Raw genomic sequence first — 15541 nt, 5'->3', positions numbered from 1 at the left:
AGCCCATTTATTAGTTTTTTAAATTAATGAGTAATTAATATCAGCCGTGTTTTACAAATTTTTTATTGTGTCTTTTTGACCTCTTCTAGGCTTCCTGAGAATGGTCCGATCTTGTCAGCTTCCCTGAGAAACAGAAGATCAGAGGACAAAATCCTGGAGGGACAAAGTTCAGACTATGCTAGCGCTAAAAGAACAACAAGCCAGTCGTTAGCAGGAAATGAAATGAAAGAAAGAGGAGCTTTTTGAAGCATAATGTAGCTCATCCTGACGTCTTTTCTGCAACATCTTTGCTTTGGTGATTTCATCGGCCAAGTGTAGACTGAGGGACAAATGGAGCAGGTCGCGGAGGATCTGAACCTCTCCTTTCTCCTGGAACATGAAAGAGACATGATCCTGAAGGTGCTGCAGAAAGATGAAAAATTGAGGAAGCGAGAGGAGAAGAGGATACGGTGAGGACTTCAGTATCACCGTTTTAACGTTTATATAACTGAGGTTTCTGAATGTCCCTTGATGTTTCCTTCTTTATTCCCTGCAGGAAGCTGAAGAATGAGCTGCTGGAGATCAAACGGAAAGGGTCCCGTCGGCCCCAGGAGGTGGAGGAGCGACAGTGTGCTCGCTGCCAGAAGAGTTTGGGCCTCATATTTGGCCGTGGAGATCTCTGCAAGGAGTGTCAGCTGCGCGTCTGCGACGACTGCCGTGTGACAAATCCCAAAAGACGCCAGTGGAGATGTAACGTTTGTGCCAAGATCTCGTAAGTGCAACGCCTTGCAGGGATCAAAACTGCTTACTGTTTAGAAGAGCAATGGACTCCAGATGGTCGGATCAGATGGTTAATGACACCACATGTGTCTCCATTTGTCAGCGAGGGCCTTGGGTGTTTTAGTGCTGTCATCTTCTACGGGGCTTGAAAGAATAATGACCAACCCCCCCAGAAAAACCCACTTGAACACTAAAGACCTTTTTTGTGGCACCCACTTTGTTTTTTTTTAATACATTCTAGACAAAGAGGTGATGTGAGATATTTACAGCTCTGCTACAATTAACTGTTAACTTACTAAATCATTTCTGATAAACATCAGGGCTCTGTGTCTGTTCTTGAAAATCCATTAGCCATAGGCTCTTTATACAATCCCTCTGCACACACAACATTCAAACAGTAAGTCCTCCACTGCCGCCGGTCTGAATAATCACACTGTGACCACAAAATGTTTGTGTAGAAAGTAAAACTTTTATGCATGTGTGCTAGTACAGTTATGTTTTTGCTCTCTCAGACTACACGAATAGCCCACAGAAAAAAATGAAGAAATGGACTGAATTATTGAAACTCAAGCAGACAAAGGAGAGAGTGGTTACACCAATTACTGTGCATTGAGAGTATCTGCAGGTCCTGAAAAGTATTTTTTAAAGTATTTTCTTGAAAGACTTTTCTTTAATCTTTTAAAGACTTTTATTTAGTCTTTTGTTTTAAGACTTTAAAGTAAATTCTTAAAAGAAAAGGCCAGAGGGAAACTTAATTTACGTAAGCCTCAAATATTTTGTAGCCTGCAGTGGGCAGAAGTATTAGTTATAAAATGTTTTGTTTTTTAATAATCCCCAGTACTGTCTTATCATTCTTACTGTTTGTTGATCATTTTCATACTTTGGCCAGTATGACTGTGAAACAGGTACTATATATGATACCAAAAGAGTCTTTAAAAGTCTTAAATTTAACATATTGAACACTGCAGAAACACTGACATCACAAAATAACTTACTGATTGATGATGTCATATTTTGGTTGGACTTTTGTATGCTGGGGCTCCCTGTAATGTTTGTGTGTTTGCAGGGAGCTGAAGGTGGTAACAGGAGAGTGGTTCCTGGAGGAGCGGTCCAAGCGCTTTGAGCAGGTAGTGCCGAGCAGCGACGTGATCAAACAGACAATCATGAGTAGCCCAACCAGTGAGTTTCACTGCCAATGTCCTGTTACCCAAACCCATATTAATTATGTGTAGTAGTGCAGGATATATGCTGATTGCATTAATGCAATGTTTTTGATTACCAGTCACAGACAAAAAGTCAACAGAAAACCTGTCAGGCCCTTCTGAGTCTGAGAGACCCGACACCCCAAAATCCAACAAAAGTGCAATAATCAACATCGGTGCCAGGAGGAAAGGGTAAGTAGAGGAAGAACAAAACAGATCAGTTTAAGTTCAAGCAAACACATACATGTTCTGAATATAAGAGGGTTTGCTGAGTGAATATCACCACATGAAAACATGAGATATGCAAGAAATAGAGTAAACAGAGTGCACAGGATAAATCATCTCAACCCGCATTTGAAAGAAATCTGCAGTTTGTTGCGAACTTGCCTCAAAACAAAGGCATTAAAAAAAGATCAAGGGGATACTCATTTGATTTTACAGAGACTCTGAATGCATTTTAAAATACATTTGGCAAAGCAACACAGCCGTAATTGGATTGTGCCGGCTTTCATTGCTCCACATCGTGTCTGCACTCTAATGGTTCCTGAAGGCATCACAGTGATTCAGACAAAAAACATTAAAAATAACAAGAACCTGTGATTATTTCATCAGAGTGGTGGTTACTGAAAACTTTCTGACTAATATATTAAATAACCCGTTATTAAAGAAATGATTAAACATCATTGCAAGAATAATGATATTAAAAATTGTAAAGATTACTCAGAAAGCGAAAAAATGTTGACTTCTTTCATACGAATCTAGATATGCATCCAGATTCACAAACAGTAGTGGTAGACAATGATCGGATTTATATGCCAGAATTTTGACAATCAAGTTAGTGCAGTGGTAAAAGAAAATTTGTAAAATAGTTCAATAATCTGTACTTCAGCACAGTGTTGTTTTGAGCTAGATGCTTTTGTTGGCATATATGTCATTGCCAACTAACATATATGTGTCATTTTATATATGAGCACTCTATTTCCAACAATTCTATTTGAGGATAAAGACACAAGATCATACTTTGTTATTTAAACTATGGGCTTGCGCTGTGTTCTTCAGTTCGCCATCACATCTGACGTTACGAGTAGATTTTTTTTCATCGGGAGCTATATGTCACCTAGGCACCTTTTATATGTTATTAATGATGTAGTGTTAAATTACTAGTGTAAATGACGGCACTGTAGTTAAAACATTGGAATTCTGATATATATGAAAATGTGACTTAATGGCTTGTTATTGTGAGAGACATGCTGTTATTATTTTTGAGATATTGTGACTCTTATAATATATTTGTATTGTTACTGTATATTGTTACACTAAGCAGTTGGCCGTTGACGTTACGATCAGCCAACGGACTTATCGTTTTTTTATTTCAATTTTAAAAATTAAATGATATAAAAAATATGTCACCCCCTTGAGTCAGCCTGCACTGTATGTGTGTAACACTAACAATGACAATGTTGACATGTTGTTGTTCAGCAGGTATAATGTTGGTCATGTTCCTTAGCTTACTGTTACCAGTTGCTAAGTGGCACAAAGAGCCCAGCTGAGGCAGAAGGGAATGTCATTAATTTGTGACAAATAAAAACTTTGACCCAATGATTGCGCTTGAAGTAAAGTCAGCGGATCACATAAATCAGTAGGGTTCTTCATTTGGGGATCATGAATGTCTATGGAAAAAATGGTTCCAATCTCCCTTCAAGATTTCAGTATTTCAATATTGCCATACATTTTAAATTCTGCTAACTAACAAACATTTCAACAAACAGGTGAGAAAACAACCTATTTTGTGGAAATACTGAATCAAAATAATGTATCTGTATATTTACTAGATTTCCTCTTCAGGATGCAAACTGTTGTGGCTTAGATAATCTTGATTAAGCAGAGACACAGTGTAATAACAGTGTAGTAATGGACATGACTGAATATCTCCAGTGAACAGTAGATAACAGGCTTCCTGTGTGTGTGTGTGTGTGTGTGTGTGTGTGTGTGTGTGTGTGTGTGTGTGTGTGTGTGTGTGTGTGTGTGCGTGTGCGTGTGTAGAAGGATGAAGATGGATAAAAAAGGCAGCCGACCGACTTTGAAGCCGGAGAAGGGAGTCGACAGCGTCGGTGTCAAATCTGTTTCGGATGGAGACGCTCAAAGCGTAAGAAGTGTTCGCTCGGCACCGAGTCCACGTTCAAACAGGTGTCCATCTTTACCTACGAACAGACTGAACTGTGTGCTGTAAACCACTAACATACAAATGTTTCATCAAAATACAGTCCAACAAAGATCTGATAAGGAATTAATTAAAACGAGAGGGAAAGCACAAACTATCCTTCCTTAGCATCTTTTCATAGCTCCATAAGAGTTCAGATTCATCCATTTTGTTTTGAGCTCTATCAATGTTTTAGATAGATGATCATTCTCTCTGGACTGGCACAGCCTCCTGTCAGTATCTCTATAAAACTTCAACAAGTGAATAGAGACTTTCTTTTTGTGCATTTAGGCACCTAGTTTAAAATATTGATATATTTGTCTGAAAGTCAACACATGCAGGCATTAAGGCAAACTATTTAAAAAGAGAAATAAGCCACAAAGAAAAGTCAAGATATCAGTAACAGTTAGTAAATAGCTCAATAACATTAAAGAATCTATTGATATTTCAGTAAATGTTATTTATGAAGCTAGAGGCAGGTTGTTTCCCACAGGTGATGTACAACTATGTAAGACTTAAATTGATGTTATTTCATGACGAAAGATGAAGTGAATATCATGGGTGTTTCCTACTGGTTTTCAGGGGCAGTGCAGAGGCCTTGGAGTCGTCAGGGAGGCCCACTGTACCCAACAACCTGCGTTCCCGAACCCCGGACACTCCCAGCGACAACCGGAGGGTCAGGGTCAGCAACTAATACACACAAACACACATAGAGCAAACACACTGGGGACATTGTGCAGTTTAAATTGTTAGTTTAACAGCTTGGGTCTGTTGGATTTGTGTTTGCACACAGCCTGATGGAGCGGAGAGCGTTGCCAGTGTACACTCCGGTGACAGTGCGCCTGAGAAAAAAGCTTCTGGCCATCACAGGACAAATTCGGGCACCCCAACAATTTCTGTGTCCAGAGCCTCGGTTTCATCAGGTATCACAGTCTTTTTTTTATTGCTTGACATTGGAGCGACATGACTCCTGCTGTTGTCTTCAATATCTGAATCACAGTCGCAGGATGTGTTCCAGGCAGCAGTATCATATCAAAGGTGATGTTAGACGATTGAACCAGAGCTGGGCAAAAATACTCAGCTGCTAGCAAAAGTAGACCTTGTAAAGGACGAAATTATATATATATATAATATAGATAGATATAACGTTAGCACAAATTACATTATTAACTTACACCCCCCGTCGCTGTCTACTGCTCTTAATGATCACCACTTTGTCTCTCTCAGTTTCAGATCCTTTATCTCAACTAATAACAGCTGTTAAGAAGTGTGTCAGCATTCTTTTAAACTGCTCGATTAGTGTCGTTAGCTGGGGAAAAAAAGGTTTAGTTTGGTTTAAGTTGATTAATTCTTTGTCCTTTGTAGGCTAAGCATGTTTTTAAAGAAAGAAAATGGATTAAAATTGGGTGTGAAGAAATTAGAGATCATATTGCCCAGGCCAATAACTATATGTATACTGTTTTTACATATTGCACATGGATCCTCAACAGGTGAACCGGCTTAGATTTATAAATAAGAATGTTTTTATCACTATGCAGAGTAAATTTGCACACGTTCATGATGTTCACACAACTTGGAGAGAACCATTAGTTTCTACTCTCTCTCTTGTGTCTGTATTTGCCTTCCGGCCCATTACTCCCTTCAAACTATTTTGTTATTGTGTTTATCACTCCCCCGCCTCCCTCTTCTCTCTCCCTGCACCAGATCACAGCCGCTCAGAGATGGACCTGTCAGCTCCTGGTTCTGAACCTAGCGACGATGCCTTCAGTCTCAGGAGCCGTTCGGTCCCCGGGCTCAACGAAGCAGTAAGCGGCTTCAACTCTTTCCTTCTTCCTCCTTCAGCTCTATCTCTGCAAACTGATTTGGTTTTTCTAACAAATTCACCGCAGGACCACAATCACATAGATTTTTCAGTCCCCTTTTAATACATACGTACATCTACTTTACTGTGTGTACATAATAAGCCCATGATCTGAGCTGATGAACTCAACGTGAAGCATGGGGCTGAATGTTAATTTCGCCCCATAGCTCACTTCAAAGAGCATGTGAAGCGTCTAAACGGCTGTAGGCTGAAAACAGGTGGAGGATCTGACGGTCGGTATAGGCCTGCTTTGTCTCTCTGTTTACTGAGTGGTCATTTGCATTCACAGTGCAGGCCCTCAGACAAACACACAATTCTTTTTACTCATCCATTCATTTTTACAAGTTTAATTTTTGCGCGTGAAAGACAAGTAAACAAATTACCACATTCTGTCCTGACTTTATGGAAGCTGGCTGCATCCACCCACACAGAGCTGCTGTATGGAAAACTGTGCTTTGTACAAAGACGCTTTGGCCAGCTTCCCAGATGGCATCTCCTTTTTGATTAAATCTGAATGCTGTCATCCGCAGGAGTTTTCTGATGAGGATGGGGAGGAAGACATTGATGCCCTGATGTCGGCTCACAGCAAGACTGCCAGCCGACGCTTCAGCAACGCACTGTCAACGGTAACACCCATGAAAAAACCTAGTACAAACAATATCAAAAGCAGATTCTGGGAAGTGATGTGTGTTAACATGCAGTACAAACATGTGCTTCTGCTCTTACACTCATCATCACCTGATGTGTGAGTCAGGCGTCTACGTTCTGTTGTTGACTGTGTAAACATAGCGTGAGCCTTTGGGTCAGCTTGTTCCACAATCAACACCCTTGCTGCCGCTGCACACTTAGGACGCCTGCTGCATTTAAATAAACTAACTTGGGAGTTTCCTAGTGTGTAGTATTGCTGTTTCGTGTGAGAGAATACACACATTTCAAGGTACTAGGATTTGTATGTAGTTGTTTTTTTTTTTTTTACTTTATTATTAGGTAGATCAACCCCCCTGGTGGTATACAGCTATGCCGATCATTTTAAGTGCCCAATTTTTTAGATTTTGTCTCTGTATGTCAGTGCTGTTGCATATTATCACACATCTTAAATCTTGATTACCCATGTTTACACTTGGGCCTTGAGCACAGTTGACTTGGTCACTTGGTCTATAAAGTACCAAGTCTGGCAGATAATCCAGTTATTCAAATACTCTTAATAATTGGTTTATCTCCTGACTCATGCAATTCTCATTGTTCAGTCTGTCTGTGTGTGTGTGTGTGTGTGTGTGTGTGTGTGTGTGTGTGTGTGTGTGTGTGTGTGTGTGTGTGTGTGTGTGTGTGTGTGTGTGTGTGTGTGTGTGTGTGTGTGTGTGTTGTGTTTAATGTGAGAACTCCACAGGAAAACAGGCGAGACGGACGTCCTGCCTGTCTGACATTTATCATGTCATCTCATAAATGACTAAGAGACATCACTGAGCTGCTGTTTGCAGTCTGAATGGAAGAGTAAGGTGCTGATGAGGGACATTATGCAGATCTCTAATATACTCAGCCCGCTGTTACACGATTCACCTCATGGAGGGCTTTGGATAGATAATGAAAGCACAACTGAGGAGTATTAGTTCCATTTATTTAATAGTGCAATTTCTATCACCAGTTAGATTGTGATTTTCAATCCAATTGTCGAGACATTTCACTGAAAACCACATACATCAACCTGCAGCTGGAGATAGATTGAAAGTCATGAGATCGCCAGAGTCAGTAAGGTTCATCCTCTGGGGACCATTAATGTCAACAACATCAAACAGTTGTTGAGATATTTCAGTCTCCATCATCATTTGCGCTACAACACTTCTGTGACTAGAATAATTATTTAGAAATCCCAAATATGTAAATATATATATATACAATTATTTCATAAGGACATAGTAAACGCCAAGGAGGAACTACATGTATTTCTCTGTTGCCCTGTGTGTGTTTGTGTGTGTTAGTGTGTGTTGTGTGTGTGTGTGTGTGTGTGTGTGTGTGTGTGTGTGTGTGTGTGTGTGTGTGTGTGTGTGTGTGTGTGTGTCCAGTGGTTCCAGATGAGTTGTAATCTCTGTGGTTCCATCTGATAATCACCATGGTAACCATTTGTAATGTGGTTTCTGGCTGTGCTCCTGTAGACAGGGTTTCTGTTTCTCCTCCTGAGGGGGTTGGGGGGGGGGGGTCTGTGCTCGGGGTCCGCCTCTATCACTTACACATCAAAGAGCTCCGACCTATATCCTTCTCTTCTTTTTTCTTCCTTCCTTCCTCCTGTCCATTCTTCCTTCCCCTGTTTATCTCTGTATCTCATTAATTTATCTGCTGCTAGTCTTCCACTCCTGGCTCAGAGAGAAGGTGGGGGTACCTCAATATCCCCGACTCAGATGCTGAGACTGTAAGTCTTCCCTTTCCACGTCTCTGCATGCATTTGTATTCACCACTATATGATAGAACAGTAAAATGCAGCAGAAAAGCATCAGAGCACAAATATCTAGCATTCATTCATGTATATTGCTTTTTTTCCAGAATATAATGTTATACTAATTTTATGCTAATGCTTGTTTTTTTTTGTTTTTTATGGTAGCTACATCTATTTCCATTAAATCTACCCTCCCTCCATTAAACTTGTGGTCATTAATCACACTGGCTCCCAGCTGGATTTAAGTGAGATAGACTTCCCAGTAGAAGAAACACAGTGTGCCTCAATTCTGGCTTTCTCTCCCCAGCGCTCTCCAAGCAGCAATATTGTTATCAGTGAATTATACCGTTTAAGCTACAACAGTCATGTGTGCCAGAAAAAAATTACCTGCTGGGTTTGTAATGATTGGAGTATTTTGTTCACGAAATAGGTTTTGCAGGTAAACAACATGAGGAGCCAAAATGTGCTCTTCACTATATCTTTTTTGGCAATCAATAAAAACTCACTGTTGGACAGTCAATGTAAAGTGTTTGGATGGTACATGTCATAATAAAACCACATGACTGGCAGCTTTCACTCTTCTAACAAATAAGCAATTTAAGACATTATTTTATCAAAACTTTAGAAAACTTTGACAAAAAAGACAAAACAATCAATAGGTAAATCAAGGAAATTATTGGCAGGCTGATCGATAAAGAATGGTCAAAGTCCCTCTGTCAGAGAAAACGAAAAGAGAGAAACATATAATACTGAGAAAAACTATAAAAAGCATAAATCCCACATGGAAATCCGTGCCACTTGTACACCCATGTACTTCCACCTTATCCTTTTACTCGTTTAGTTATAAAAGAAACAATGTGGTCAAGTTTTCCTCTCTGTTACACATCCTTTCATATGCATTCACCTTTCCAAACCTTCTCATTCCTGATAAGGATTACTTTACTATCTAAAGATTATACTTCATAGACCCAGGAACACAAATAATACAGTATTTTTGGGACAAAATACAAACTGCAAGGTTGTGATGTGCAAAATATAACTGTGAATTTTCATCTAGAATTGTTGGATTTTGGTCCAAAGTTTTTTTTTATCCAGGCAAGCTTAACTAAGAGCAGCGCTCGCTACATATCTTTTTGGCAGGCCACTGACGCTTTTGAAGTCTTCAGTAAACAACCTTGTGGAGGTTTAGTTGTAGCAATGTAAAATGTAATTTTGTTTTCATGAGTCTTATCATCCACATTGCCATGTATTGCCACAGATTGAAGTTCATGAAGGGCTGCAACTGTTTTATTTCTACCTTGTTTCATCAGCGCTCTGTAATACTCTAGATGTTGTTGTTGTTGTTGTTGTTGTCTTTCCCCTGTTTCTCTTTTATGCTTTATACCTCATGTGTCGTGTTCTTTCCTTACCTCCTCAACCCTCCTTGACCTTCTCCACCTCATACATCTCCATCTCTCTTATCTTTTTTCCTCGCTAACAGAGTAGTATAAACAGCATGATGAGCATGTACAGTGAGACCGGTGACTATGGCAACGCCCGGGTGAGCGGCGAGATCCTGCTGAACATCAGCTACAGCTACAAAACTGGTGCTCTCAACGTCCTGGTGAAAGAGTGTCACAACCTGGCAACAGGAGACGAGAGGAGGCAACGCACCGACACGTGAGAATGCAAAAACAGTAGAAATCAGTCTTCTTGAAGGATTACTCCTTACGCTTTTTGAAATTATTTTCAGTTTTATTTTGGTATTAATGTGACTGGTCCAGGATGTGTTTAGCATAGTTTAGCAAAGGTAATTCAGGGGCAGTTGATATTTCATGGTGTTGGATTAAACAAGAACAAAAAGTGTCCATCTCCTCCGGTGGAGCCCGACTAAGTCGCTGTGTCTTTTTCATGGCAGATATGTGAAGACGTACCTGCTGCCTGATACGTCACGACAAAGCAAAAGGAAGACAAGCATCAAGGCCAATACCATTAACCCTGTTTTCAATGAGAATCTGAGGGTCAGTGGCTGAAAAACACATCAAACTTACAATGTGAATTAAAGTTGCAAGAATTCTAAACTTTCGTACCATTAAGCTCATGTTTTTTGTTGTTGTGCAGTACGTGATCAGCCACTCTCAGCTGGAAACTCGAACGCTGCAGGTCTCAGTGTGGCACCACGACCGGTTTGGACACAACAGCTTCCTGGGAGAGGTGGAGCTGACCTTTGATTCCTGGGAGTTTGATTCCCAAATAGAGGACTGGTACGCTCTGCAGCCCAAGGTAGAAACCAGAATCAGAACACTGTCAGACATGTTGTCTTCTTCTTCTTAGTATAAGAAATAGGTACAAAGCGAGTGGTTGAGAGGATTGTTAATGATGTGACCCATGTTTGTGTAGGCGGAGAGCAGTATGGACTGCTCAATGCAGTATAAAGGAGAACTGACTGTCGTGTTGAAGTACATACCTGCAGAGAAAAACCTAATGCTGCCGCTGGACCAAGTACAAGGTACATTTATAATTTGCGATGACCAATATATATTGCATTATATATCATGTTAGAACTCAAATTGTTTGTTTTTTAAAAGAGTTGAGATTATCTGATCGAAAGATTGACTAAACGGATGTACACATTTCCTCAAAACTTACTATGACATATTTGGTGTATTTGGTTTTTGTGGATGTTACTGCACAGCATGAGTTTGTAATAATGAGTGACCCGCCAGTGGAATGCTGCTTTTTAGCAGGGGTAAATATAATGTATTTTTTCCAACTATATTTTTTCCAACAATTTTTTCCAGCTATATCTAAAATTAAGCACTTCCTTCACCCATCCTAATTATAAAAACTGTTATACATAATTTCATGTAAGAATTTCTGGTCATTTCATTCCCTGTCTCTTATTAGTGCAGGTGCTGCTGCTAGACTACTGCTGAAAAATGTTCTGAATGCAGACTTGCTTATTAAAAACTGACACACAAGCGTTTATCAATCAATGGAAATCTAACTGCATTATTGCAAAAAATAAATGTTTAACACCAGCCAATGGGATTTTTACAACCTCCAAAACATTTTCTTATTTTTGGCTTGTTATATATTTATAGGGCATTAGTAAATGATTTATTCAGATACGTATTTATCATTCAGAGTTTTCCTTACACTTGTTTTTATCGTTTCACATTAAGTTAAGAGTGGTTTGGTTTTTGATTCCGTTTTGTCTTTGATTATGAGTCTATGGGTCGGATTTCTGTCTTATTCATTCATTTGTGGTTTGTTGACACCTAAATATAGGTTACTCCTTATGTGTTAAACCCAAGTGATTATTATTATATTTTATTTAAGTATACATGTCCTGAGTGTGTGCTTTGCCTATGTACATACAAAGTGCATGTGTATGTCTGTGGGGCAAGCTTTTTCTCATAATTTAAAGCACTTTACTATGAACTCTCCAGTGTTACGTAAATAAACCGAAAGCTTCGAAATTAAGATTGTTTGTTCTTTCTGTGTGTATGCTTCCCTCCTTCCTCAGTGAAAAAAGGCTTCCTGAAAAGCAAGAAGGCGAGCAGCTTCACTCTGCCTAAAGGGGGCATGGTTGAGCTACTGGTCAAAGGAGCCAAAAATCTAACCGCGGTCAAGTCCGGAGGCACTTCTGATCCTTTTGTGAAAGGGTGAGACGCTCTCTTCAGGGGGTCGGAAACTTTTGAATATGGCCGAGACGGTTTTATAGAAGGGGGCACATTTGTACAATTTGTAAAAATCTACTCACTTTTAAAGCCACGATAATAATGGCAATAATAAATGATACGTTATGCAATTATTCATTGTAATTCAGAATAAACAACTTTAAATATTCTAATAAAAAATAGTATCAATTAATAACTGCTGTTTGGGCGACCAATAACAAAGTGGTTGGGGAGCATGCCATATGTAATATAATAAGATATTGAGACGATGGGCCCCCACCCTACTAGTTCTGAGCAAGACACCTAGACTGAAAGACATTTTGTGGCCGTTTTGAGCCTCTTTGTAGTCACTCGATTGACAATCCAACAAGAAATATGCCCAGTAGGCCTGTTCAGTAATACTATCAAGCCAACAACCTATCACCTTCTGACACCCCTCTGGTAGGGGGGACAATCCGATGCCCCTGCCTCCCTTGTTACATAATTTGTGATTTTTTCTGGGGGGGGCAGTGCCCCTGCCTCCCTTGTTACATAATTTGTGATTTTTTGAAAACCCCAACATGAGTATTGTGAAGTAAAGTTTTATTTATTTTCCCCAGATACCTCCTCCCTGATAGCAACAAGTCAACCAAGCACAAGACGGTGGTGGAGCGACGCACTGTGAACCCGCAGTGGAACCACACCTTCACCTACTGCGGCCTGCAGCCAGGAGACCTCAACAACGTCTGCCTGGAGCTCACCGTGTGGGACAAAGAAGCCCTGGCCAGCAATGTTTTCCTGGGAGGAGTCAGGCTAGGAGCTGGCACAGGTGTGTGAACGATTGACTGAACAACACATTACATTACATTACAGTCATTTAGCAGACGCTTTTATCCAAAGCGACTTACAGGAAGTGTATTCAACATAGGTATTCAAGAGAACTACTAGTCACCAGAAGTCATAAGTGCATCTCCTTTCTTAAACAAGCATCTTAAAGCATAAACCAGAGCAAAAGTATAGTGCAGAGGCAAATTACTACGAAAACAATAATTGCAACAGACTAATACGAATATAATAAGTGCTACAAACTACTACGAATAGGATAAGTGCAGTAAACGAATACGAATTCAATAAGTGCAGCGAACTGATACGAATACAGTAAGTGCAACAACTAATACGAATGCAATAAGTGCTACGAGGAAGGCTCCGGGTAGTACTTCTTGAAACATTATAAACTCAAAGTCTTGCACTGATTTTCAAATGAGGTGGTTAAAGCCTCTGAAACTTTGTACAGTTCTCCATTGGCTCGAGAACTTTACTGAACTTTGAGAAAGCGGATGCTTATCGACATGAATAATCTGTGCTGTAACGTTTACTCAAAAAAAATTAAAAAGCTTTCAATCAAATTTATAGAAAAATGGCTTAAAATATATTGTAAGAAAACTTAACGAAGGACATTTAAGCATACCAAACAAAAGTCCTCATGCATTAGTTAAGTCTCACTTGAGAGCCGGTATTCTTCCTCTAGCTATTGAGGTTTGCAATTTGAAAAATGTTTTTGTGTGAGCTGTGTGATTTGGGAGAAATGGAAAGTGAGGCCCATTTTCTTTTGTATTTTACACGCTATGATGATTTACGTCTGTCTATTTTCCATGAAGTGGCCTGAGACAACCCTGAAATATGCCTTATTGAAAAGAAAACATGTAAACCTTATTGGTTCCTGTATGGTTATAAAGTTATATACAGAAATCACTTCATCTAATAACCAAAAGTGTTGTGCGGGCGTTAATTTCCTAAGGGCTCGCTAGAAGTTCCAACAAAGTAAAACAAATATTTATGTCTTTGTCTCTCTTCCCCTCAAGGCAAAAGCTATGGTAATGAAGTAGACTGGATGGACTCTTATGGGGAGGAACAGCGGCTGTGGCAACGCATGATTGAAAACCCAGAAGTCCCTCATGAGTGTACTCTAATGCTTCGATCCAGCATGCGCAAGTGCAACACATGAGCTGGATCCAATAGCAGACAAGAGAGGATGAAAGAAGAATCAAAGGGAGAGTAAGATGAGATGTGAAGGCAAGAGGAGAGAGCTGAAGAAGTGGAACAGTGGAAAAAAAAGAAGTGTCCAGGACTCAAACGCTCATTAGGGAATAGAGACCGTCCTTCTCCCTACTTATTCCCCCCCTGAGATGCTCTAATCAGCCAGTCATGCCTTACACACTCATCCACATGTGTCCCCCCCAACAGCCTCCCCCGCCCTCCAAAGCATCTAGTCTTTGACGAAGCATTGCTGTTGACCATTGTATATGAAAAACATGTGTTGTATGTAACTAAACTAGCGGAATAAGCACACGGTGTGACTCCTGATGTGTCAGTCCTCGTCTCTGTGCTTCATGAACCAGAGTCATATCTGCATGTCGTTACAGTTGACGGAGACCATTTGTTAGGCGTTAGACGATGCACTGATCAATAATGTAGAGACTTAGACATTCCCTTTATAAGCAACCAAGCTGCATCCTGGTCTGAAGCACATGACGATGCTGATAAATAGTTAATTCCCTAATAAACAGAGGTGGGAAGTGACTAGTTCTTGTACTACTGTCTTACTCAAGTAGTACACTTAATTACTAATGAGGAAAATGACTTAAACTTCTCAGTCTCAGTTAATCTTCACTGCTCTCTCCAAAGTAGTAGCCATCTTTTATTTATTAGCGTACTGGCGTAAAATGTATGAAAAGTGGCCATCGATTATGCTTTAGATGACGTCTTCAAATTTCAAAAGTTTGTCTTGTCCAACCAACCGTTTACAACCCAAAGATACTCAATTTACAATGAAATTAACTAGAAAAAGATGACAAATCCTCACATTTGAGAAGCTGGAACCATCAAAGGTTGAGCATTTTTAGCCACGCCAGCGACTTCATTAATGGTAATGTGAGTCTTTGGTCAGTTGACTATTTTGGCCAGACTGAATTATCTCAACAACAATTTGACTGATTGTCATTCAATTTTGTACAGAGATTTATGGTTCCCAATCCCAATGACTTTTGTGAACATGACTTTAGCACTACCATGATGTTGATATTTGTCTCTTTCGCATTTTTATCACGTCAAAACTAATGACAATTACAACTGATTGGCAAATACTAGCTAACTAGCTAACACACTAAACTAAGTTGGTTTACATGGTAATCTTTATATCTTTAACATTTGTGAGTATGTTAGCATGCTGATGTTAGCAGTTAGCTCAAGCTCTGCTGTGCGTATGCACAGCCTCACAGAGCTGAATGAGATGAGATAAATGACAACCAGTTAATTTAAAGTAAAATTGTTGGCAAATTAATTTCTGTTGATCAATAATTGACTCGCTTGAAGGTGTTAAAGAATGTACTTGCAGTAATAAGAATGCTTACTATCCACCTCTGATTGTCAGAAAAAAATAATCTAGAAAGA

General features: G+C 39.7%; 1 protein-coding gene across 1 annotated transcript; it reads left to right on the top strand.

The window, feature by feature from the left end:
- Nucleotides 1-284: 284 nt before the first annotated feature.
- On the top strand, nucleotides 285-14150 carry sytl5 (synaptotagmin-like 5). Its single transcript, XM_054615638.1, has 17 exons — nucleotides 285-449; nucleotides 536-751; nucleotides 1826-1938; nucleotides 2042-2153; nucleotides 4005-4148; nucleotides 4744-4843; nucleotides 4955-5084; nucleotides 5866-5966; nucleotides 6553-6648; nucleotides 8361-8426; nucleotides 9931-10109; nucleotides 10348-10450; nucleotides 10551-10712; nucleotides 10830-10938; nucleotides 11959-12097; nucleotides 12712-12920; nucleotides 13954-14150. Exons 1-17 carry the CDS (start codon nucleotides 331-333, stop codon nucleotides 14094-14096), a joined length of 2241 nt encoding a protein of 746 aa, XP_054471613.1. The 5' UTR covers nucleotides 285-330; the 3' UTR covers nucleotides 14097-14150.
- The last annotated feature ends 1391 nt before the right edge of the window (nucleotides 14151-15541 follow it).

This window comes from Anoplopoma fimbria, chromosome 16 (genome assembly GCF_027596085.1).
Source record: "Anoplopoma fimbria isolate UVic2021 breed Golden Eagle Sablefish chromosome 16, Afim_UVic_2022, whole genome shotgun sequence".
In the NCBI taxonomy this organism is placed as follows: Eukaryota; Metazoa; Chordata; class Actinopteri; order Perciformes; family Anoplopomatidae; genus Anoplopoma; species Anoplopoma fimbria.
The sequence above is the reverse complement of the archived record's forward strand: the minus strand, read 5'-3'. Positions and strand labels throughout refer to the sequence as shown.

Excerpts from the sequence above, each read along its gene's own strand:
- sytl5 (XM_054615638.1), top strand. The coding sequence starts at position 331 with ATGGAGCAGGTCGCGGAGGATCTGAACCTCTCCTTTCTCCTGGAACAT. Across the intron at positions 4,149-4,743 it reads CCGAGTCCACGTTCAAACAG|GGGCAGTGCAGAGGCCTTGG; the intron begins GTGTCCATCTTT and ends ACTGGTTTTCAG. Across the intron at positions 10,110-10,347 it reads AGGAGGCAACGCACCGACAC|ATATGTGAAGACGTACCTGC; the intron begins GTGAGAATGCAA and ends TTTTCATGGCAG.